Raw genomic sequence first — 25,541 nt, 5'->3', positions numbered from 1 at the left:
TTTATGATTTTTTGAATACTCCAATATATCTTTACATTCTGTATTCAAGAGTTGGAACTAGGAGAATTACTACACGATGAGCTGTTTGGGTTATTTGAGGCCATGTCTGCAATCGAGATGATGGATCCGAAAATGGATGCTGGCATGTTGTGTAATCGGGGGAACAACAAGCCTTGCACTTTTACCCAAGCAGTCGATTCGGGTGCAATAAAATTGGACAACTTCACACCCGCCGAAATTATTGGGATAATCGATTCCACGTACGCGTGTATAGTGTCTTGGTTGGAGGGCCACAGTCTTGCCCAAACCGTTTTTACAAACTTATATTTGCATCAGCCTGCGCAAATATTAGATAAGCCTCTGAAGACCTTCTGTTATGCAGTCTACAAGATAATAGAGATAATCAAGGACTGCATTAATAAAGCCTTGGTATTTGAAGAGGAGGATTTTCAGAGTGTTACCTATGGCTACAGATTACAGCAAGACATTACGGAACAAAAAACGATATCGATGCTGCGGGAAGTTGAAGAGGAGCTTCATCGGAAAAGTCGGATAAAACTCGTCGATGTCGAGTCTGAAAAAGAGGTAAATCTCTTTATAACTTTTAATGTTTTTGTAGATCTAGATTTTAAGATTGTATGTCTTATTCTTTAATTTTAACACTTTCCTATCTATCTTTCTACATACATATAACATCATTTTGTTATCTACGATTTTATTAGTAATATTTTATTACAGTATCATGACGGAATTGCACTTTACACGAGGATCCGATTTACTAAGATGTTCTATCAAGTGCTGACATTGATGGGCCGGAAGCAGCAGTTGCAACAGAATTTAAGTGATTGCCAGAGATTGTTAACGAATTGTTCCGACATGCTTAGTATTATGATTACAACGGTAACTCGCGGAGAAAAGGCTGATGAAGTTTGTAAGTATACACAAGCAACTTTATATATTTCTCTTTTGTTATAAGTTCTTTTTATGGATTTAGAATCAGTTACTTTTTATTTTCATGAAAAATTGGCATTTTCTTATATGAAGAGCAAGATTGTTATGTAAGAAAGTCATGATTTGTTATCCTCAATTTTAGCTAATCATCCAAACATTATGGGATTTGATCCGATGGTAAATCAAAGATTGTTGCCACCGACGTTCCCTCGATACACGAAAATTAAGCCAAGGATAGATGCCTTAGAATATTTATTCGAATTGATAAACAGATTCAAGATGGTTACCAAGATCACAAATCATATTGGATTTCACGCGGCCTTGGTAATTGGCGATGAATTAGCATTTCTTTATTAGTGCTAGACTTATGTATGAAACGAATGAATTTCTTTTTAGGACTTTTTCTTAGAATTCTCGCGTCAAAGCCCGTGCATACTGTCCAGGTCTATGCTACAAATCGTTTACTTGCCTACGACGAACCGCGTATTCGGTGTGCACAATTTTACCGACGTGCTGAGAGACGCGGCGCGAAATTTCATTGCACCACCTGTGTTGTTGCCAAAAAGTATGTTGCTCCAGAATCACCAGGCTAAGGAATACGTCGAAAGCTTCCTGTCGCATTGTGTCAGTTTATTCGTAAACCTATTGCAGCTTAGTGGACATAATAGGGCAAGACAGAGAGACAAATTGGCGCATTTGTTGGAAGATTTTGCAACGCTGCAAGATGAAGTAAGAGTCTCTTAGTGGGACTTTTGCATTTCTTTCTACACATTTTTTTTATTCATCCTATTTAAGAGGTTTTTGTGACATAGCAGTGATGTGGTCAAATTAAAATAAACTGAGAGCCAGAGTCGTTATACAGGGTGCTAAAAAACTGAGTGCCATAAATTTGTGTGATGAAAGAATAGACGAGTACAAGCATTTTAAATATAGGAACCATGGGTCGGCGACGTTTTATTACGGCGTGATGGGCGTTTAATTGAATCGTCACAACTCCTGCGATTTCCTTGAAGTTTATATAGGGGGTTTTAAGATCGCTGATTATATTCAGATTTAAAGAATTTTCAGAATTTAAATTCAAGTCCTTACCGTACACTTGTTTCAAATTACAGGCCTTAGTTGACCTTTTTGAATTTTAAAACAAAATTTATGAGCAGTGCGCGTTGCAAAGCGACAATAGCTGCGTTCGGCATTGCAGATTCGAGGCATCGGAGTGCTTTTTTGCATTCGAGTGAGCGAGAGAGAAGAATGAGATAGAAAGGGAGGAAGAGCACTCCGACGCCTCGGATTTGCAATGCCGAACGCAGCTAATATCATGACGAGTACAACAGTCTTATAAAAAAAAACGAACATTCGAAACGCTGGTGAATCTCAGAATCTTTTAGACAGTGTATATGCACAATAATATAGCTTAAATATAAATTATTGACTGGGAGGATCACTGCTTTAGATCATTTTAGCATTTTAAATAAAGTATGTTTTTTTAAATAAAATAGTAATAAGTTTAAGATTTGAATTACATGTTTTACTTTAGGCGGAAAGAGTTGATGGCTATTTGCACACTCTATCTTTAAAAAGTGATACGCCAAGGCCTCACTTGGCCTGCTTTGGTACCTGGATTTTATATCACACGCTGCGTGTGATGGTCATGTATCTATTAAGTGGTTTCGAACTCGAGTTATATTCGGTGCACGAATACCACTACATCTTTTGGTATCTGTATGAATTTCTATATGGCTGGCTTGTATCTGCGATTACGCGAGCTGATACGTTCTTGATGGAGCAGGACGTACACAATGATACTCATAAGGGTAGAAGCAAAAAGAGCTCTAAGAATAAAAAGAAGAAATCGACGCCAAGGCCGTACAATTTGGAGATATTAATGTACCAGGCTTTGCAGAATATATGTGGCGGATATTATAAAGTAAATCATATACGCTTTTAAGAATAATTTGCAAATCAGAAACAGAGCTGTCGGTGCATAATAAACAAGTGATAAAATTTTCAGGCTTTAGTCGGTTTTCGCATGGATGAAAAAATTCCGCTTCCAGAGATACAGTTTGATTCTGAGCGAGTGAGATATGAGCATCGTTTATTGCCGTTTTCATCTTTATTAACGCCACCGCCCGTTCATTATCAAGAATTTCTAGATATGACAAATGCGCAAATGCATAAAAGAAATGTAAGTCCAATGTTTAATTACGTTTTATATCTCTTAAGTGATAATACATAGAAATTGCTCTACTATAAATGTTGTTCTTAATGTTTTAAATAAAACTAAATTATAATTTGAGTAACTTTTATTGTTGTAGGAAAAAGTTACCAGTGAAATGCAATACGTTGCCGGTTGTCGACATTTTCATCAAGCTAGAAATATGTTGGAACGAGCATTGTTGCTTTATCCAGCAAATAATTTAATAGAAAGCGAAGTAAGTTTATGAATATCAATTATAATTGCATGATAGAACTATTTTGGAATATTTATTTTTACTACATATTTGATTGTTTCTGTTTTTGTAGATCAACAATTTATTGAAAGTAGCAAAGACAAATTTTGTGGTGCTGAAACTATTAGCTGACGGACACAAAAAGGACACCAAGGAACCACCAGTTTTCGATTTTTCTTGTCATCGGCATTTTCCTTTGATTAAAATAACTTAAATTACATATCTATCACTTCTTTTCACAATACGAAGAACATGTTATTTATTTCAGATTCATTAAAATGTGAAAAAATATCTATCTTTAATTCAATTTTTTTCATTTTAGATATTTTTTAATGGTCTCTTTGTTCCATACATTTCCTTCCTTGTTTGAACATAATTGTAAATCTTCAAATTGATTGTAAATCTTAAATGCATTTGGTGCTATTTCTGTGTAGCCTTGCTCTTGGAAGGAAATAATATTTGTATATAAGTTTTCTTGGTTATGTAGGTCATCGTACACGTTAAACTAAAAAAAATTATGAATATTATGAATAAATGTACTAGTCTTAAGAATTGCAAATCAATATGAGTTGTAAATATACAGCAATGTAGGAAGTGATAAAAATCTCAAACAGATACAATTTTCTCGTACATCATTTTAATGATATCATTTAATGTCTTGGAATTTTATTTTTAAATTAAGTATTATATCTCGAATTCAACTGTAAAAGTATTCCTGCGGTATTGTTTTTCTTCGTAAAAAATGTCAATTTTTATGTTTGCTGATATACTGTAATTGAATAAAGTTTCATTTAACTGCTTTTAAAAAAAATAAAACTAATGAAGCGCTATACCTACAAAGAAAATGTACAATAAATTTTTTCTTACATATCAACATTAATGTTAATATATTAGTACATTATGTTAATGTATTTCGTTATATATTAACTTAATCTATGTTAGTAAAACGAACATGTCATATTTGAAATCCAGTAAATGTAACATATGTATATGCGATTAGAATCTTAATGTAAAAAAGTTTCTCTAGAGGAGTTAGGATGTGTATGATGCCAAGTATGTTTATAAAATTTCCTATATCGATATAAATAAAGAAAAAACAATTTACTATTGATATAAAAGAGGAAAAAAGTAACTACTATTCATTGCAATCTTGTCGGTTGGAATGGAAAAGCAAAGGATCCTCAAGCCTTATCTGGGTGGATGGCGACATAAAATTACCGGAGTAGAATATGTAAATGCAACTTCGCAGACCGGACCTTTGTCAAAGCGAGGACCGCGGACGAATATATGTAGCAGAGCAGTGCAATGTGCGCAAACGAATGATGGAGCGACACAGTCCCTGCGTCATCGTGCAACGCAAATGTGGCGGTACTAAATATTTAAATAAATTTATATGACGTGTCCATTCTCTCCAAAGTACATAGCATCTAATTGCACATTATGGAGATAGCATATTAAATGCAATAATATTAATAACATTATATTCTCTTATATTATTATAATATTTGTAAAACAATATGTAATTAGTTACAAATTATTGCGTCGATTATTGAGAAATGGAGAGAAAATATTGAAAATTTCATTACTCGTTAAATATTAAAACAAAAGGCCTTCTTCATTAACATAAAAATAAAATTCAATTTTACATAACCTTTATAATTGTAAAACCACAATTATTTTCTATCATTCTTTTAATAAAAAATTTTGTATATTAATTTAGCTGCGTTATTAGCTTACAAACTATACAATAATTCTGCAAAAAATAAATTAAAATAAGTATCCAAGTATACTATATATTAAATTCCCAATAGTTTGAAGTCAAGGTATGGCGTTTGGAAAAATTATAATATTTATAAAAATTAATATAACGATTGTAAATTGTACTAATTAAACATTCCACACTATCAATTTAGAGATGACTATTATGTACCCAACGAGGCGGATAAATACAAGACTGTAAAGTCTTATGAGAGCTACGTCGACATGCACTTACGACTCAATTTAGATCGGCACGCGCGTATAATTCAGAGAAATTACCGAGCATACAGGTGGAGGAAATACATCAAGGAATGCGCGCTAGCTTATCGCGACATGCTTGAGAAATGTAAAAGCTATGAAGAAGAAAAAGCTATTGCAAACAAGTAATTCAGCTATAATATGAACTAATCAGGGTGAAAGGGAAAACGTTTATTAAAACTTTTATTAAAATACGATATAATTTATATTTTTATCTGTGTTTATAGTAATAAAGAATAACTATCAGATTTTTAAAAATAATTGAGATAATTAACTTATACGATAAGTTTGTATTCACTAGTGCTTAGTTTACTAGTGAATTTTATCTCTGGAGTGTATTAGATCGTTGGTATTTCTTTTGATTATATTTTTTAATACTTTATTTTTCTCAGCAAAATTATATCTTCATATTTAAATTATTAATCGTCTTTTTAAATGTACAAAACTTTACATCAATCAATTTATTAACTTCGGCTTATAGCCAAGAACCCAGTGAGAAATGATTCGTCGATCGACGTCGAAACGACGACGTCGAATCGACATCGACACCGTCGAATTGGCGTCGATTCGACATCATTTCGACGTCGATCGACGAATCATTTCTCACTGGGAAGTGGACGTGGTTTACAAACCCAAGTAGAACATATTAGTCATGAAAACATCAAGGTGGCATCATTTTTTGATCATTTTTTATGGTGACGTCGAAATAGCCCACCGAGAGCACCTATTTGTGACGTCATTAAGCAAAATGTTGTAAAAATGATCATGTTTTACAAAGCAAAGTTAATTAAATATTATACATTAAAAGTAAATTAAAGTAATATAAGATAAACATAATATATGACTAATCATGTAATCTGTAATAATATATTAATTATTATACACATTACGAATATCATAAAACAGCATGTCATAAATCAGTCATTGCAAAGTAAATCTTGAGGTCGATCATTTTATGATGTAAAATTCATCATTTTAATGTCATTGACGTTTTTGTGATCAACTTGTTCTACTTGGGAAAGATTCTTAACTCACTCTTACTTGCACTCGTGCATCCTTCCTTGCTACATTAATATTCATATCATTCCTTGCTACGACTAGTCTTACTGCATTTCCTAATTGCGCTTATTTTGTACTTACATTTATACATTATTTAATCTTATCCTAAATAAATTTACCTTTAATCTTATTGCACTTGTACGGGACTTACAATTACAAAATTTTAAATCACAATTTTGTTGAAGCAAAAGTTTAATTGACATTAATAAGAAATCATTTTCTGCTAAAAGAATATCTGCTTGAAGAGAGAAATAAACCTAAAATATTGTTTCGAACATACTTTAGAAATTGTTGGAAACAGAAAGATAAAAAATTCTTTGCAGTTTCACGAATATGATCAAAGTAATTTTTTTCGTATTCTTTCTCGCGGAATATATTTTGTTCACAGGAGTTTTCGAAGACGCTCGGGACAGTTTTATTGCACATTATTCGCACCATAAACTCGCGTATTATATCCTTCGTATAGATTGCGGCACAAGCAGAATATTCTTCGTCAAATATATCCGCGATCGAGAGCGGACTTTGACATGCTTTACGGTCTGGTTGAAGATTGGAGAACCGATCGTTTGACGGACATAAAAACGCGATTGTTCAAGGCAGGCCAGCGTGCCGAGAATTACAGGATTTTAGAAAAGACGGTGGAGATGTTTAATCACATCGATAAACATAAACAAGCGATCAAGAGATTACACCGGAAACAAAGGGCTCTCAGATTTTTAACAGTGAATTGCAAGCCAATAAGATGGCACGGTTACAAAGGAAAACTCGTGGAGATGGTCACTGTGAAAATTCAAAAGGCTCGGGAATTCAAAGAAATTTATAACGCACTGGACAATCGCGATATTAATTCGGAGGAACGGATGAAATTATTGATAACATTAAAAGAATCGGTTGAGATGCACAATTGTGTCGAGGCACTTGACTTTTTGTCTTTGCTGGATCAGGAGATTGCGTTGTTAAATCGAAAGATTGAGGGCCTATCGCTCGATTATTTAAACGAAAGAATAACGCGTAAGATTATTAATATTGAATAATAATATAATTATTAATAATAATATACTGATGGAATAACGAAAATTTAAAAGATCATAGATGCTGCCAGTAGACTATTTTTGTTAACAATAGTACTTGTTAATTATTGACAATATAATAATAATATCAATTTATATATTGTTAATGAGATTATTATTATCATAATTTAATTAACAATATACATCATAAAAATGCGCTGACATATTTCTAAACTTCAAGAATGATAAATATTATATAATTTGAAAGAAAGGGAAAGTCAGTAACTTCATGAATTTTATTTGACACAAGTTCATTAGAGTGAGAGAAGGAAATGGAATTAAAATTATTTAGAAACTTTCCTAGAATCTTTTTACTTGATTCAAATGTTAAACAACATATACTTAATATTTTTTAACGTTAACAGCCATGCTTTACTTTTGTAGATAGCTATTTGAATTTTGTGAGAATGCATGGAATTTGCGGATGTGTCACTGAGGATTCTAAAGACAACGAATTGCGCGAACCTTTAGAAACAGAAACTAAATTTTGTCGGAGTTGTTTAAGGCTTCTCCCCATTCGTACATTTTTATTACATACCAGAATGAAAAAGCTATCAATTTGCAAGAGTAAGTAACAAGCACAGTCTAAATAAAACCCTTTATCTAATAATGTGTGTTGGTAAGACTTTTACTTTTTATATTCTGATTTCTCAAAATTAAATATTAAATTGGTGAAACTAATTAGATATGTTTTTTTAAGGCTGCAGTTCTCTAAGTCGGCGTAATATTGCGCACGTGGATTACGATCCTTACACGTTTATACTAAATTGCGTGCGAGCTGAGGAAGAACGTCTGGGCAGCGCTTCTGCTTTGGCGTTTATGATGCAAGAGCAGGATATCTATCACTTAATCAATCACATTTGGCAAGGCCAATCGGCAGTCAGTAAGACTAGAGATCTTTTTATTCTAAGAATGGTCAGATATCAGAGGGATGTCGAATGGGCGCCTTGGAATTGCATTCTTCTGACGAAGGACGAAGCCGATGTACATTATTACATTAATGATTTCGCTACGATATATTCGAAGCATTTGATAAGTCAAATTGATTTGAGACATCGGATTGCAAAGAATTATTTTAAGTGCGTACATACAACGCTTTTTTTTGTTCAATTTATACGTTTTTATAATCAGAATAGTATATAATGACGTTCCTCTTTTCAGACAGCTGATTATTTTCGAAAAAGATTTCCGGGAGTCTTGCCGCTTCTCAGAGATTCAGAATGGGATAAAGTATAAACCACCAGTAACTGTGGAGAATTACGACCCATCTAAAAAATACAAACTATGAGAAAGAATTGCATCACGCCACATTTCGTGAATATTTTAAATGTTTTAATAAACGGTTAAATCCCTTCGTAACATATTTTTCATTCAATTCAATCAATTTTAATGTATACATATCGACTCATTGCTATTACGAATTATATATTGGTATGGCGATTGGTCAGAAATTTAATAAACTCTTGTTACACAAAAGTTTCATTCTTTCATCAGATTTCGCTGTATTTTATTCGACCAAATATTGTTTAAATAAAATGTGCGGTTTATCCACACATAAACTCGTAAAGAGAGAAACGGCAAAATAAAGCGAATGAAGCAAAAGTTACTAAATTTGATATATTTTTATAGTATATGGATTATAGTCCATTTGGGAAATGGTTGGAGACATTTAATATTTTTAAATATTTATTAACAAATAAGAGTTCTTTTCGTGTCTAATTCATACTCTTTACCAATCTTATAATAATACGTACATCCGTCATTAGAAATGTTTCCAATTATTATTTCGAAATTTATTGTGGCTGAATCATGTATCGGAATGAGAAAAAATATATTATTAATAATTAATAATGTAACTCTAAGGCGAACAATAAAGGTTATTACTATTATTAATTAACAAGAAGCACTCATGGTTGTTGAAAAATTTTAACGTATAACGAAGTTATATAAAGTGAACAGTGGCGAGCATTATTAAAATTTATTTACGTCTAAAGAGTGCTTCAATTTTACTAATTGTAAGATTTTATTTATGTTTGTTGCATGTCATAAGAGATATTGTGCTGTATAATATAGTATTGTATATTTATTGTGTGTGTGTACTCCAGTAAAATCCAACCGATAATTACATAACATTGTTATTATAATTTACTACTCAACAATAAAAATGTAATGAGTTGCACATAACAATTACATTGTTGAGTAGGAAGTTATAACATTGATGTCATATAACCGCCCTGGCAAAAATAATATGTTTACAAGAAGTTTGTTTAAATGTTGAGTCAATGTTTTATTTGAGTTTTCAAACATTTATCAAATTGTTTGTAAGATATAAATTTAAACATAAATAATCATAAAGATATCTTTAAGACATCTTTAAGACGTACATGTTTTAAAAATACCTTTATGACGTCTTTTAGACATGTGTGCTGTCTGGGAAGTGTTCAAATTGCGTTTAATGATACAATGTCGAACGTTTCCATTACAGTTTTCTAAGTGTTTGTAAACGTTATTGTCAGTAAAGAATTAACCAGGTGTTTGCAACGTACTTTCAAGCGGTGTAACCGTCAATAAAACTCTTCATAAGCAATGCAACTATCGATAAAACTCTACATAAATAAATATAAACCTCATCTCTCACTTAAAATTTTCGCCAGGGGGTTAGTTGTTGCTTACTGGGATCTATTTATATAAATTATTTCAAGAAACGATACACGCCCGCTGATAAAATTAATTAGATCTTACACATTATTCCGGCAATGTGTGTGTGTGTGTGTGTGTGTGTACTTTTAATATTTATGCGCGTCTCTCGTATATCTGTTTACTATTAAGAAGTACCTATATGAATTTTTCTCAACTGCCAATACGTATTGTTCAAGTCCCCGGAGAAATGGTAGAAAATGTTTTACGGCCGTCGTACATGCAACGTGGCTCCGAGAATCGAGCGATATTGCTCGGATGCAACCGGCGATAGTGAAAGCTTTTACGTAAGGAAAGTGCACCGACGGCGATAGCGGCGGTTTTTGCGCTATAAAAGTTATTGCGTAACGGGATATAAATTGTTCGCTGCTCCAGAATCGGCACTATCCGCTATCGTATCACTTTATCGCAGTAACACAATCTGGCTTATACGTATACACTTGCATTGCAAATATCGGCCGCGCTACCGTTAATTGCACCCGTGGGCGAATACCTCGAAGCGACTTACGTTCGGCGCGACGACTCGCTCGGGCGGAAATTTCAACGAAGGATAGAAGAGGCGCGCTAATTGTCGCGCGACATTTTGAAACGGGCTCGCGCCGAAATCGAAATCCGAAAAAGCTCGGTTGAACGAGCGAGATTAAGAAAAGCGCCGGAGCGTACGTCGCGAAAGCGTATTAGACGTGATACACTCGAGGTTTTAAGGCGCACGTTTGCCTCGAATGCGTTATATATGCATCTTGCGGAGAAACGCTCTGAAAGCGGAGATGTATGAATGCCGTCGAAAATTCTCTGCCCCGGAGCGCATAATGCCCGCCGCACACCAGTCTGAATTCATATCCGTCGCGGAGGCTTTTGAACCGGAGGGAACACAAAATCGAAAAATAATGGACAAGAGAAGGCTTTTGACCGATCGACCAAGCACGTTGCCACTGGCAACGTTGGATTTAAGGCTTTGAGCTTTCAGGTGCGGCGCGCTGCGGAGTCTCGCACACGGGAGTAGTACGTAGGTCGCATTAAAAGCTGCTCTTCGACGCGATCTACTTATATCCCTCTGGATCGCGAGTGTCAAAATTTGATCGACGACGCGCGCTACTTTGCGCGCCAACTCAGTTTAATCCGGCTAAATCGTTCAATCTTTCGCCGAATGCAATCGCTCGGCGATAAAAGCACCTTCCCGGCTTGTAACGGACGATAATGTAATATTAATAAATGCGTCACGCGTGGAAAAACCGTGTACTGAAATTATCAAACCGCTATAAGAGTTCTTTTTTTGCGATTTTGCTTCAATTACCAAGTGCCTACCCCCTCCCTCCCGTGTGACATTGTGCAGCGTGCAAAGTACTTGGCGTTGCCCTCGGTAAGTCGCCAATTTTCCGAGGGTATTTATTTCGAGTGTTTATTGCGAATTCACAGTCGGACGACAGAGAGGAAATCGAGCAGACGGCCTTTGTAATAAATGAGAGCATCGACAAAAATACGAAATGCATCAATATTTATGCGCCGCAAGTAATTGCAGCGCGCGGCAATTAAATCGGACGGATGTAACGATTGTCCGTAATAATTCGGATCTCCGATCATCATTGACGCTCTCGTGCTTCTCGGGCGTCCAATTAAGGGCCGCGCTCTTACAAAAACGCAAAACGCGCGCTCTTTTTCTTTGCGTTTGCTGTGTTTGCGTTAATTACTTCGCCCGCGGTCTACGCTCGCCGCGCGCTCCCCGTCGAAACCAGTTTCTTGCTGCGAAATCATTCACGAGCGGCGCCGATCGATCGACTCGTTTGTTTATTCTCTTCTTTCGTCATTGCGCTAACAAAGCCGCGGCGCGGTTACGCCGATACGTTATTACGCGTTGCGTGTAAAATGCGATTTCCGCCCGTTATTTTATTTTTGTTTCTTCGTCGCGGAGTTCCGGTGTAAAAGCGCACGGCTGGTCAGATTATTAAAGAAGTATTAGCCCCTTCGTAATACGAAACCATTTTTCCGTTCGATCGATTACCAATGTGGGTGCGCTGGGAGGCGCGGTTACTTCATAAAATTCAGCTTTCCATCAAAAATCCTTCGTACCTCACTAAACCTTTTCTCTCGTTCCCCTTGAAACGCTGTACATTCAGACACTTTACAGAGCTCTACAGATGAAAATTCTAGAAACGCGTTTACACGCGTATTATATTTCCTTAACATCCCCGGATTATAGAAGGTTTATTACAAGCCAAGTTAATGTTTATATAACACCGATGTAAAATACTTTACTCTTGACTCTTTTAATGGATATTGCAAGTAAATTTAAAGAACACGGAGAGAATTGTTTCTTAAAATTTACCCTGAAAATCATATAATCGTGGGACAATGTGGCATGTTGAAGGACTGTATGAGAATTTTGTGACATTTTACTACACATTTTACTAATAATTATACTTAGTATACATTTTACCAGTAAAATGTATGGTAAAATTTAAAACTCATAAGGTCTTCAAACTGCCATGTTGTACCACGATTATATAATTTTCACCATACATTTTACTAGAAAATGTATGGCGAAATTTCAGGAAACTCATAAAATTCTTCGAGATGCCATGTCGCACGATTACATGATTTTCACCATACATTTTACTAGTAATTATCCCTAGTAGTACAATATATTGGCGTAATATTGGGAAATAATGTAAATATATTATAGTATTCCCAATATTGTAACATGGACGCTTCCCCCTATTTAGCCAATATGTCTATTCAACAATATTGTATCAATATTAGGCTAATATTCTTATTGCATTGTTAAATATTGGCAAATGCACAATATTAACCTAATATTATACATATAATTATTATCGTGCAATGTTTACATTTATTCCATGACCAATATTGGCTTTACGTTGGGCAATATCGGCCAACGCATTTCTAATATACATAACCGACATTGGGCCAATGTTTAGCCAATGTTTAGTCAACGCACTGTGCTACTAGGGATACTTTGCACACATTTGACTGGTAAAATGTATAGTAAAATTTCACATAACTCTCGAAAAGGTCTTGAAAATGCCGTATTGTCTCACGATTACGCGATTTTCAGGGTAAATTGTAAGAGAAAACTCTTTTCGTGTAAGTTAAAGCAATTTGTGGGCTTTTACGTCCAAAAAAAAAAATGCCGAGCAAAAGTAGTCCATTAGTGGTCGCTACGCAGCCAGCTGGTTATCGAAGCTGTCTGCAATCGAGCCCATTAATACAATCTGTCTTTAGATGGAAGAAAGATTACAACGGCCATGATTAAAAAACAAAAGCCGCAATGAAGCCCCAGGTACTCTGAACATTTTAACGATGCCTAAGCACTTAATATCACTCGCCCGACAGTGGTTTAACTCCTTCGTTTATCGCGATCATTAATCTCCCTGGTTTTATCCATATTTGTCGCGGAGTTTACCGGCGAATTACGCTCGCTGCGAGGAAGCGCATAACTTCCGGCGAGGGGGAGAGGAAGGTGTGTCGCGACGACAAACTTTCGCGTCCGTTTATATCTAACTTAAAATTCTCCACCGTCTCTTCCCCCACCTCCCCGATATCCTTTGCTTTGCATAAATATTACGTGCACCCTTCTTCGCCCCGCGCGGGTGACGATCTCGGGGAAAAGTTTCGCCGTGCTTGCGCCGTGCCGTCTCTTAGCAACACCACCCCGCGTCCTTCCGTTTCCGGCACATCTCGCGTGTAATTTATAATACATAGAAAACGGCGCCTCACGTCACGACACTCACGACACATGGCCGAGAAAGTAGTACACCCAGGTGCGACTCTCGCGACTCGGGCCTGTCGACTACCCTCTTTCCATTCCTTTTCATTCCCCTCGTCCGGAATAAACATCTTTCATAATTATTGCCCGCAAATTGTCGTCGCTACGGCACGTGCTGCTCCGCCGAGAGCGTTGTTCGACGAAAGTCACTCTTCCTCAGGCCCGAGCACCTTTCCCTCTCTTTGACTACTCACTTCGTCGGGGTTTCTGAAAGTGTTTTCTTGTTTTGCCGCGGCGAAAGAGGGAAAAGCATCTAAATAAGATCCTCGCGCTCGTGCTCTTTGAGAGACCTTCGTGTTACCTCCGTGTTCCCGTCCGCGCCACGTCAGACATTCCGTAAGATCAAAGGGCGAGACGTTTTTCGGCGTCGCAAAGTGACAGTGTTATGCTGCAACAAGTCGTGGATAATTTAATTTTGATGTTAAAGAAACACTCGGTATCGAATAAATTTAATTTACTTGCAAAACTGTACGAGAGAAACAAAATAGGTATGTTGACTCGAGTGTTCAAACGGGAGAGAAAGATGTTGAGGTCGAAGATCTAAGATGCTACGTACGGAATCCGCAAAAGAAGGGATCTATAAATCTAAGTGTCTAAGAAGCCAAACTGCGAAACCAAAAAGGCCCATAAATTCATGGGCTTATAAAATACTGTATTTGAAAGAGGTTTACACGTCGCATTAAATAGTAAGAATGCGATACTCGAGGTTCCGACAGACAGTTCCGATATTTTCTTTAATCGTGAAATATATATCATTTCATCTTACTTATATGTATAGTTTGCGGAGAATATTTCTCTCGTATAACGTATCGTACAAATATATAAAACAAATATTTCAGAGGGAAAGAAATACTTCCCGAGAACGACGTGAGTGCATCGTCGCAAGTATAGAGTTCGATATCAGACGATGCAAACGATTCTTGACAAGAATATTGCAAATATATATGAATATTTTACGAAAGAAACGGTATATAAAACAATATATAGCAAAATCAATTTTATGTAACCTAATTAAAAATCTCTATGTAAATGTGCCTATTGTTATATTATTATAATTTCCGGGTACAATATTCTGGATACAATAGAGAGAATAGAAAATATAATATTACCTTCTTCTCCGGGAAACATTCCGATAATTTCACACATTTTAATCTCAAGATTATTTTCACGATTCTATAATTATTATATTTATAATATAATATAATTATATTTGTTATTTTTATAATATAATGAGAATTATATTTAAAATGTAATTGAAGTGAAATTATTCGAATATATATTGGTAAAATATTTCAGAATTTTCGATTATTTACAACTGCATCCTTCGCGATTCTACAAAGCCCGTGCAAAAGTGCAAGGTGTTAGCGTAGTTTCCCTGCAGCTTGATGTCAGGTCCTTTAAACTGAGAGAATAGTAATTTCCTTTACTGTCGGGTATTATCCTAGCGTCAGGTCGCTACGGCAGTTATCCTTCCACTTTCTCGACCTGGACCTGGTGAGTTTTTACTCGTCTATGGACGTAGGCGTTCAAGTCCCGTGGGCCACCATCGCATTACAATGTGGAAGATAAAGGATCGCGAGCTGTTTCAACCAACCTAAAAGAAAATAGGGTATCGTAAAACAGCTGACGCAAAGTATCCGTATCGTCTGTTCCCTCACGAAGAATAGAATTGAATTGGTCATTGCAAAAAAAGGTTGATCTTTTTACAAACGAATCAAAAACTTAATTATATCTTCTTTTAGAAAAGTGATATATCTACGGTGCTTCAAAATATGGAATATCTGGATTGGACTTTATTCCAGGAAGAAAATCTAATTGCTATTACAAAACTTGTTCAAGCTTTTCTTAATTTTCGAAAGAGCTCTTTCTTTTATACAGTATGCCTTTTCGGCAATAATCAGTTCTACAGACATAACAAAGTAGAGATTCAGAGTAACAATCTTAAAATGTCGCAAATAATTTATATACAACTCACAAGCGCAAACTCGTAAGAAGTATATTCTTTTCAACGTATAACTTAATTTTCTTATCATGTAAATGCCAATTTTTTCCATCAATGTTTCGCAAAAGATAAGAAACTAATTTACCGAGACGGCAAAGAGCTCAACAATGTTCAGATAATCTCTGAAGAAATTGAATAAATCTACTTGAAGTAATTTCTCTTTATTCTTTTGCGAACAAAAAGCTAATCTTTATTTTATTTTATTTCGCTGAAATCTAAAAAAATTAAAACTGAAAACAAGGAAGCTGCTCGAATCTTATATTACATTGTGAAATGCGTTGAATATCATAATATTCAGTTTTTATATTAATACGACTTCTAAAATATATAATTTACATATATCGAACTGTCTTTTTTAACGTCGTCTCTGATTTTACAATTTTATAAAACATTGGAATTTCTCGCTTTCATACGTTTCGCCGTAATTTATGCCGAAATATTATTGCACTGTAAAATTATCACGTGAAAGCTGAGAATTGTTATCGAGAAATTAAAGCGTTTTCTGCGAGGACTGTATTACCTTCGCATCATAATCGGAAATTATAATAGTATCATTTCTCCAAATGTGTGCAAGAGCTTTTTACACCTGGAATCTAATAGTTTTTTCTACAGTTCTAACATTTTTTTTTACATTTCCGATAGGGGAAGGAACGTAATCTGTTCATTGTAATGCAATGTTATGCTCTTGTCTCCCGACTTTCTTGATCGAAACCTTTTTTCTTGTAGGACATAGGCGGTTAGATCCTATGGGATAGTCGCTGATGCTCCATGGCGGTCGTTGCAAGAATACACGATTATGGCTCAAGGACAAAAGCCGTTTCTCGGTGGATGGAGGAATATCGTTACCGGCCTGATCTATCATAATGCCTGCACGCAGACACGCAGCGGCGGGACGAGGAGCAGGATCACGCAGACCGTCGCGGTCGTGGACACGGTCACCGATGTCGCCCACGACCAGGCTGTGCAGGTGGACGCGATACAGTTTTTGCCCGACATACGCGACAGAATTGTCGCGCCTGGAATCTCTTCCTTCGGGATGCCCGTGTCTGACGAAGAAGTTAAGTCGTTATCCTGTCAGGATACTAATCGAATTCTTGACAGCGTCGTTAAAATACAGAGATGTTATAGGTAAGTGATTTCTGCTACGACTAAGATATTTGTAATTTTTATGTGCTAATTTGACACAAGACTGTCTAAACTAACGAAAGTACAATTTTTTTTATATTTCCGTAATAATTTCTAAACTCTAAATTGTTGGGACAACTTAGAAGCGATTGTTGAAATACTGAGATGTGTGTCATGGATAAAATCATGGATTTTATGAATAAGAGGTTCAGTGCATGTGCTAATTTGATACATTTACCCAGATAGCACACATATGTAGTTCTATGAATATTTTTCTGGAGTGCAAATATTCTTAATTTTAGAATATTCTAATCGGATATTCTATAAATATTGTATATGCAGGGTGGTCCATTTAACTCTGCCACCCCGAATAATTTGGTTATTATTGATTATATAGAAAAATGTCATATGGAAAAGTTATTGCATTTGAAGGGGAAAAATAAGTTTTTGAAGTAAATGTCATCCAAAGGTCATATCTTCTGAGATTTCGGTGGTAGCAGTGTTTTAAACTACCTATTTTCTTGCTCACTACGTACGAGGTGGCTGACATCGAAACGCGTTCAACAGTAAACAACAAATAATAGTTATATAATATCAATATTATAATTTCCTACTTAACAATGTAAATGTAATATAACACCCATGTTATATTATATTTATCTTGTTGAGTAGGAAATTACAATATTGATATTATGTAACTGTTACTTGGTGTTTACTGGAATGTTAAAAAATACAACTTTAACATTTTTCCTTCATTTTATTTCATCGGCGACCGGGTCTGAAATTTCGCGTACTGATAGATAAAATTTATAACTACAACATACTTTAATTTCAAGTTTTTCTACTTTTGGTCGGTTTATGCAGGAGCCACCTTAAAGGAAAAACAAAGACACGCATACGATTTAACTATTAGTTAACTTATCAAGAGGTTGGAACAACCAACCCGATAGAAAGGACTTTCAAATGAACAAAAAAGTATAACTTTCAGTATTTCTCTAATTATTTCTGGACTCTTATTGGAACAATGTAAAAGTGACGCGGAGTTAAACGAAAAGAATTTGCATTTGTATAATTTACTTCGGAAAAATACATTTCCCCAACAGCTCATGTAGATTCTGAGAATATTGCAAAGTATCAAATATTGCATGGGTGTTCCCGATACATTAGGATCCTTAGTACATTGTCTAAACGTACGGAGTATTCGAGTAATACACGGAGAGAATTTTCTATTAAAATTTATCCTGAAAATTATGTGATCGTGGGACAACGCGGCATTTTGAAGAACTTTATGCGAGCTTTTTGAAATTTTGCCATAAAATGTATACATGTAAGTATACAACAATAAGTATTTCGAAAAACTCTCATAAAATTCTTCGAAATGCCGCGTTGCCCCACAATTATATAATTGTCCAAATAAATTTTAAGAGAAAATTCTCTCCGTGTATTATTGCTTTTAGGGTGCATAGGTATATTAGGACGAAAATTGCGATCAATAAATTCAAAGCAATTATCGATTCGCAGGGCTTATCGAGCCAGAGTGGCGGCTAGAATGGACGCTCTCGAAGTGACTAATGTTGCTCGATATGACGAAGCGAACGTGATCGAGCATGCAGAACGTTCTCAGGTGCTGTCTGCCTATAGCGGCACGGATTTCGTGATATTGAATCGCTGCCCGGCGCGTACGAGCTCAGACTTCGAGTCGCTCCACAATCTCCTCGACCGCTGGCGAATCCTCGAGACCGAGCGAGCGAGTCTCACGCTTCTTGGGTCATCGAGGGTCGCCACCTGCGGCCTGATCCTGTCAAAGGAGGTCGAATTGTTGCGCGCTATAGACTCCATGAAGACTGCCGTCCGTCTCAAGTATAGGGAACAGAAGCGACATAGGTTTCTGGACGAGTTGTCCAGACCGATCGCCTGGCAGGACAGTCGGGGTCGGCCGATCCTGGTGGACACCCTGCGTGTTCAGCGAGCTCGCCAGCACAGGAATGTTTACGCCTCACTGTCCAACGAGAATTTATCGATCCCGGAACGGGTGGACTTATTGCACGACCTGAAACACATCGCCGATATGCACACGTGCAGCCAATCGAACGAGCTCGTTTATTTGGTCGACCAAGAGCTGGACCTTTTAATGCGTCGCGTGGACACAAGCAGACTTAATTGGCTCAGGAATCGACTGAAGCTGAGCTTCCTCAGGCTGGTGCGCAATGCTCTGCAAGGTCTCTCAATCTTTTCGTCTATGACGGAAATGATTTTTTTCTTTAAACAATTCATTAAAAACAGCAAATACAAACGCGACCAGTTGAAAAGCTTATGTATGCAAAACTATTTTTTTAATTCTAAAGTTTTTAAAATTCTAAAATAACATCGAGAATTATTTGACGCCAGCAAATGATTAACAATGATTAAGCTTCTAATCGACCATGACTGGCGATGTGTTTTTAACGCAGAAAATTTATTGCGAAAAATATTACCTCAGCCAGGGTTTGAATCTGGACCTCCCTACACTCTAGGTGGGCGTCTCACCAATTGGACCACCGAGGCATATGATAATATTTGTCGCAATAACAGTATACTTGTTGTCTACGCGTATATTCTCGACTTTTGTGAACTGCGCACCTATGCGGATTGTCGGTTGTACACAGTACATTATCGAAACGCGATTTTTAAGTATTCCTGTTCCCTTCCCTCCCCCCACTTGGACACCATTATTCGGACTAGGTGTATTATTGGTGAGACGCCTAGAGTGTAGGGAGGTCCAGGTTCAAACCCTGGCTGAGGTGATAGTTTTCGCAATAAATTTTCTGTGTTAAAAACACATCGCCAGTCATGGTCGATTAGCAGCTTAATCACTAAAGTTCTAAAGTTCTAAAATTAGTCTTTAAATATTAATGAATAATTTCTGTCCGCCCTCAGGCGATGTCGAGGAAGACGCGCATCTGTTCGACTGGTCAAACGCCAGCATCACGCGTCTCTGCAGGACCTGCGGCAGGCTCTTGTCTCTGGAAAAGTTTCCCCGCGAGCGTCGATTACGCTCCTCCTCTTGCGTCTATTGTACGTCCATGCGAACCCGGAAAGGTCCTCGCGTCGTGTACGAACCTTACGAGAGAATATTATGGGAAGTCAGACGCTTTGAAGCCCGAATGGGCTGCTACGGCAGTCTGGCCTTCGTGGTCGGAGCCAAAGTCATCTGTCGCCTAGTGAATAAAGTCTGGCATGGTAGGTCGGGCATCTCCGAGTGCGACGACCTGGACGAGCTAAGACTAACTCGCTTCCGACGCGAGCACGAATGGGCGCCCTGGAATTCTCTATTGTTGACGAAAACCGAGGCCGCGATTCATCACGGGATCAGTGATATCGAGAGCTTCTACGACTCGTCGCTCCTGCAGAAATTTTACATGAAGAATCTCCAGGCGAAAGTACACTTCGAATCGATCTCTCAAGCGCGGAGAAACATCGTGACACCGTTTTCCTCGATGGAAGATGAATAATTAATTTTTCTTACTTAATAGACATAAAAGAGAGCAAAACGGACGGAAAATTGGAATTTAGAAAAATAGAACAAACAAGAAATCTTATTTTACCAAGACCAATATTTTTGCAGGTACTCTCTAGCTCAATTTAAATTTTGCTCATTACATTTTGTACACGGAGAGTATTTTCGCTTAAAATTTATCCTGAAAATCATGTGATTGTGGGACAACACGGCATTTCGAAAATCTTTATAAAATTTTAGTATACATTTTACTAGTAAAATATATATTAAGTATAATTGCTAAAACTGTAGTGTAAAATTTCAAAAACTTTCATAAAATTCTTTGAAGTGCAGCGTTGTCATGCCGGTGAAGTTGGCATATCATTTCCCAGCAGATCAAAAATAAAATGGAGTTCTTATCGCATGCAGTCGAGTTCTGTAGTTCTTGATACTTTTAAGAATAGTTCTGTTGATTTAAACCAAAAAACAGTCGATCGAAAAAATGATCTGCTAACTTCCCGTAGCAGATCATTTTCTAGCAGATCAAAAATAAAAGAGAGTTCTTGTCGCATGCAGTCGAGTTCTATAGTTCCTGATACTTTTTAATAATAGTTCTGGCGATTTTATAGAAAAAACAGCCGATAGAAAAAAAAGATGTATTTATCATAACACTAAGACGCTGACGGATTTTCGATAGTTCTACGAGTTCTAAACTATTTCTCGTGTAGTTCGGAACACATTTATTCATTTTCCAAAGAATTTTAGGCAGTGGCAAGTCTCTGTTACTTTTTAATAATTCATAATCCCCGAAAAAGCCATTTTTAAGCATGCAGATAAGTGTGCTCTGCTGCTCGGAAAGTCGGGGTTCCGGTCCTTCTAAAATATTTCTCTTAGAGCTCTGAATGTATATATTCATTTCCCGAAGAGTTCTAGGCAAGTCTCCGCTACTTTTAATAAATTCATAATCTCCGAAAAATCCATTTCGAAGCAGTAACGGTACAAAGTACAAAGTAACGGAGACTTGCCACTGTCTAAAACTCTTTTGAAAATGAATCAATATATTCAAAACTATACGAAAAATATTTTAGAAGGACTGGAACTCCGACTTTCCGATCAGCAGAGCACACTTATCTGCTTAGAAAGGTGATCTTCGGGGATTAAGATTTATTAAAAAATAACAGAGACTTGCCACTGCCTAAAATTCTTTGAAAAATGAATAAATGTGTTCAGAACTACACGAGAAATAGTTTAGAACTCGTAGAACTATCGAAAATCCGTCAGCGCCTTAGTGTTATGACAAATACATCTTTTTTTTCTATCGGCTGTTTTTTGTATAAAATCAACAGAACTGTTATTAAAAAGTATCAGGAACTATAGATCTCGACTGCATGCGATAAGAACTCTCTTTTATTTTTGATCTGCTAGAAGATGATCTGGTACGGGAAGTTAGCAGATCATTTTTTCGATCGACTGTTTTTTGGTTTAAATTAACAGAACTATTATTAAAAAGTATCAGGAACTATAGAACTCGACTGCATGCGACAAGAACTCTCTTTTTTTTTGATCTGTTAGAAAATGATCTGCTACGGGAAGTTAGCAGATCATTTTCTCGATCGACTGTTTTTTGGTTTAAATCAACAGAACTATTTTTAAAAGGTATCAAGAACTACAGAACTCGACTGCATGCGATAAGGACTCCATTTTATTTTTGATCTGCTGGGAAATGATATGCCAACTTCACCGGCATCGCGTTGTCTCATGATTACATAAAATTTTCAGGATAAATTTGACAAGAAAATTCTCTCTGTGTACAAGAGTTATTGTTTATAGGAATTACTGGAAGTTGCCGAACCTATAAAAAAGTTAATACTCAAGCTCAATTTTTGATGTAAAAGAAGAGTATCACGAGAAACTGTTGGACTTGCACTTATGACTCGCGCAACCTTTATCCGCTGTCGCGCGACCACGATTATTCTCCACTAATGTACGAGTGCAGTGTACAGGTTTCTACTGTGCAACGAGAGAAATTTCGCGAGGTGAAGGCCCGTTCTAAGCCAATTACCAAGTTGTAGAGAAATGCATCCGCCTCCGGATGTCGGCCGTTCGTCCTGGAAGTTGGGCGTCGGGGAAATACGTTGAGCTCGCATTATAGCCGGGACATCGCCGTTGTTTCTCGCGTTTTCTCGCGACACCTTCGAGGCAGAATGTCCTGGTCACGTTGATAGCGCCAGTTAATCGCATTGCAGTTTATGAACCAAGTTTCTAAGAAGAGGAAAGCGCCGGTTCGACTCGGGCATTTAAATGCTGTCCGCGCGCGCGACGATTTCAGTGTAACACGTTTCTTGCTTCTTTCCTTCTATAAGATCTATATTTTCCTTTATCAGAAAGTTACCGAGTTCTTTTTCAATAAACGTGATCGCGATGGCAATACCAACGAGGAAAATTGTATTAAGGGATGAAGATACTTATTTAAATTGACGACGATATATTACGTAAACTGTTACGTCAGATTTACAATATTGAAATTGTAAATAAGCAATCGCATAAAATAAACGAATGTATGTTAATATTATATCCATCTGCGTTAAAGAAAATTGTACGATAAGTACAATTACTTTTTATTTTACATGAAACGAACAATGTAGCTGTCGTAGCTAAAAACTGTTCGTGGCAACTAAATTTCAATTGCGAAATATGGACAACTGATATTTAGTTGGGATAGCTATAAATATTTTCCTACTATGCCTATTGTATTAGGTACGACATCATTGCTGTAGTTTAAACATTTATAGTTTTGGCAGCAAAATATTTTTAGCAAACCATGATTAGTTACGGTAGCGAAAGGTTATTTTTCAATGTACGTATTAACTATTATTTCTATGAAAGATGTACGTTTCCGCTTTCCTTCTACATGCACGTGAAAGAGGACTTACTTGCGAAACTAGACTTGAGTTTATGATCTAATATTGTTGGAACGATCTCGAAACCATTGTTTCGGCGACCAAATGCCGATAAACTGAGGAAACGACACGCGTCTGTACGGAAAAACGGTTGCGGTGCGGAAATCGCGCCGTATACAGGGAAACAAAGTGTTATGGAAAGGTCGACGATAAAAGCTGCCCGCAGCGTAGTAAAAGAAATAATAATGCAAAGACGAAGTGCTCCTGTGACAGGCCATTTCACGGCGGTATCCACATATGATGATAATTTTTATTTCTTATCGCCTCAGGCGACCGTGCGTTCCGACCGGCGGCGGTGAATGCCTCCCCGGAGTAACGTTTAAAACGAACTTGCCTCGTGATAGTCTGGAAGAAATTCAACTCAGATATCGAAGCTCTCGGCGTGTCACATGTGCGAAAATAGATCTGGGAACGTTCGACGTTCGTTACTTTTTAGAATAGAATAGATAAACGAATTTAGACGCCTGTCCAAAATTATGAGGTTTGTTAATCAACGAAATATTTCAAATAAAAGTTAATGTATTGCGGCGATGCGATCATGTTTCTTTTTATTTTACAAATCTCACAGTACACTGATAGAAAAAAACGGTTGCAGTTACCACAATTTCATTATAATTCATAGTCATTTTAGGAGCCAACTACATTTTTATAATTCTTCCAGTTACGTAAGTTACGGTTGACCTAACAATGTATTTTATGTATTATAGTTCTCATAGACACAATATTGGTCCATGTAACCTATGATGTGGTTGTCATAAACCAAAACGAGCTTTTAATTTGGTAAGGTGTATTATAAATATTGCAATAACAACCACAAGTAAAATTTCAGATAACTATATGTAATAGTAATAATCGTATTTATATTGGAAGTAACATTCCCCGCTTTTTATTATACTAGAAATGACAAAACGCGCGCTTTGTGCGCGCAGTTTGTGGTTGAGCATTGTATATTATTAAGAATTTGTGTATCATGCAAAGAAGTAATTGTATGCGCAACGTCAATTATGATAGAAATGTAGTTAAATTTACTATTATTGTAATTGTATTTACTATATAAAAATAATTAACTAGTTTACTACTCATTACTTAGATATTTTAACAGAATAATAGTTAAAAGCTTATATTTTACAGTAAATTTTTTAAATAGTAGGCATCACTGTGTCTATATGGTCGCTATTACTAATATTATAGCAATAATTACTATAAAAATGATATTCCTGACTATAATTATTTTACTGTGCAATTATGGTCGCAAATACTACGTACTTTTCTGTCCGTGTACAAAAAAATCATGGAAATTTATCGAATTTCTCGTATCTAATGAGCGAAGTTTGTGCTCAAGTTATTATCGTAAGAGAGGTACACGCTGGGCAGCATATTCCGCAATATTAGAGAATTACGTGTATCCTGTAGTATAATGATTCCCTTGGCGATACGTGAACGTGTACGATTAGTCGATAATATGAGCGAGGCATAATCTTTTAATCAGCATTCAGCAATTCACCACGGATCAACAGATAATCGCATTAACCGGGAATAACGCTAATAAGTACCCGTTCATCGTGAATGATCTAGCATGATGAATCCGTCATTGCGGCCTGCCGATATAGCTAGTCAATGGACAGTCCAACGGAAGTACACGGTACTTCCTAATGGATTTGTCGTGATTAAATAGTGGAAGGGCACAATGTATGGTCGGACGCGCGGTACGCCTTCGGTAAGTAGTAAATGGACGTTCGCAGTCGGCCGCGATATACCGTTGCTTAAGTGGTGATGGAAAGACTTTGATCGGACATGCTCGTGAAGAAGCCCGATTCTACATTTACACGTAGATATACGTGTTGAGTAACTGATAAGTAAATTACAATCGCGTTAACTTACGTACTGAAACTATGTGTCAACATGATTAAAGCTGTAGACCAAATTACTGAATTTCATTATGGCTTTGGTAGTTG

General features: G+C 36.5%; 3 protein-coding genes across 3 annotated transcripts in view; all 3 read left to right on the top strand.

Annotated features, from left to right (window-relative positions):
* LOC105564586 (N-alpha-acetyltransferase 35, NatC auxiliary subunit) overlaps nucleotides 1-4,016 on the top strand; it is a 5,458-nt gene extending 1,442 nt beyond the window's left edge. Inside the window, exons 3-10 of the mRNA XM_012017057.1 lie at nucleotides 50-585; nucleotides 739-931; nucleotides 1,094-1,275; nucleotides 1,348-1,680; nucleotides 2,486-2,875; nucleotides 2,960-3,133; nucleotides 3,264-3,380; nucleotides 3,472-4,016. Coding sequence (XP_011872447.1) covers nucleotides 50-585; nucleotides 739-931; nucleotides 1,094-1,275; nucleotides 1,348-1,680; nucleotides 2,486-2,875; nucleotides 2,960-3,133; nucleotides 3,264-3,380; nucleotides 3,472-3,612 — 2,066 coding nt within the window. The 3' untranslated portion in view covers nucleotides 3,613-4,016. The remainder of the gene's footprint in view (nucleotides 1-49; nucleotides 586-738; nucleotides 932-1,093; nucleotides 1,276-1,347; nucleotides 1,681-2,485; nucleotides 2,876-2,959; nucleotides 3,134-3,263; nucleotides 3,381-3,471) is intronic.
* An 87-nt stretch (nucleotides 4,017-4,103) lies between these two features.
* LOC105564585 (IQ and ubiquitin-like domain-containing protein) lies at nucleotides 4,104-8,831 on the top strand. The gene is made up of 6 exons (XM_012017055.1): nucleotides 4,104-4,766; nucleotides 5,312-5,539; nucleotides 6,940-7,484; nucleotides 7,928-8,110; nucleotides 8,244-8,622; nucleotides 8,705-8,831. The coding sequence occupies exons 1-6, from the start codon at nucleotides 4,561-4,563 to the stop codon at nucleotides 8,829-8,831; spliced, it is 1,668 nt and encodes a 555-aa protein (XP_011872445.1). The 5' UTR covers nucleotides 4,104-4,560.
* A 7,991-nt stretch (nucleotides 8,832-16,822) lies between these two features.
* On the top strand, nucleotides 16,823-20,749 carry LOC105564596 (IQ and ubiquitin-like domain-containing protein). Its single transcript, XM_012017078.1, has 3 exons — nucleotides 16,823-17,154; nucleotides 18,673-19,466; nucleotides 20,056-20,749. The coding sequence occupies exons 1-3, from the start codon at nucleotides 16,823-16,825 to the stop codon at nucleotides 20,640-20,642; spliced, it is 1,713 nt and encodes a 570-aa protein (XP_011872468.1). The 3' UTR covers nucleotides 20,643-20,749.
* Nucleotides 20,750-25,541: the final 4,792 nt, after the last annotated feature.

Source organism: Vollenhovia emeryi, unplaced genomic scaffold (assembly GCF_000949405.1).
Source record: "Vollenhovia emeryi isolate VEMERY1.0 unplaced genomic scaffold, V.emery_V1.0 DF939162.1, whole genome shotgun sequence".
Taxonomy (NCBI): Eukaryota; Metazoa; Arthropoda; class Insecta; order Hymenoptera; family Formicidae; genus Vollenhovia; species Vollenhovia emeryi.
The sequence above is the reverse complement of the archived record's forward strand: the minus strand, read 5'-3'. Positions and strand labels throughout refer to the sequence as shown.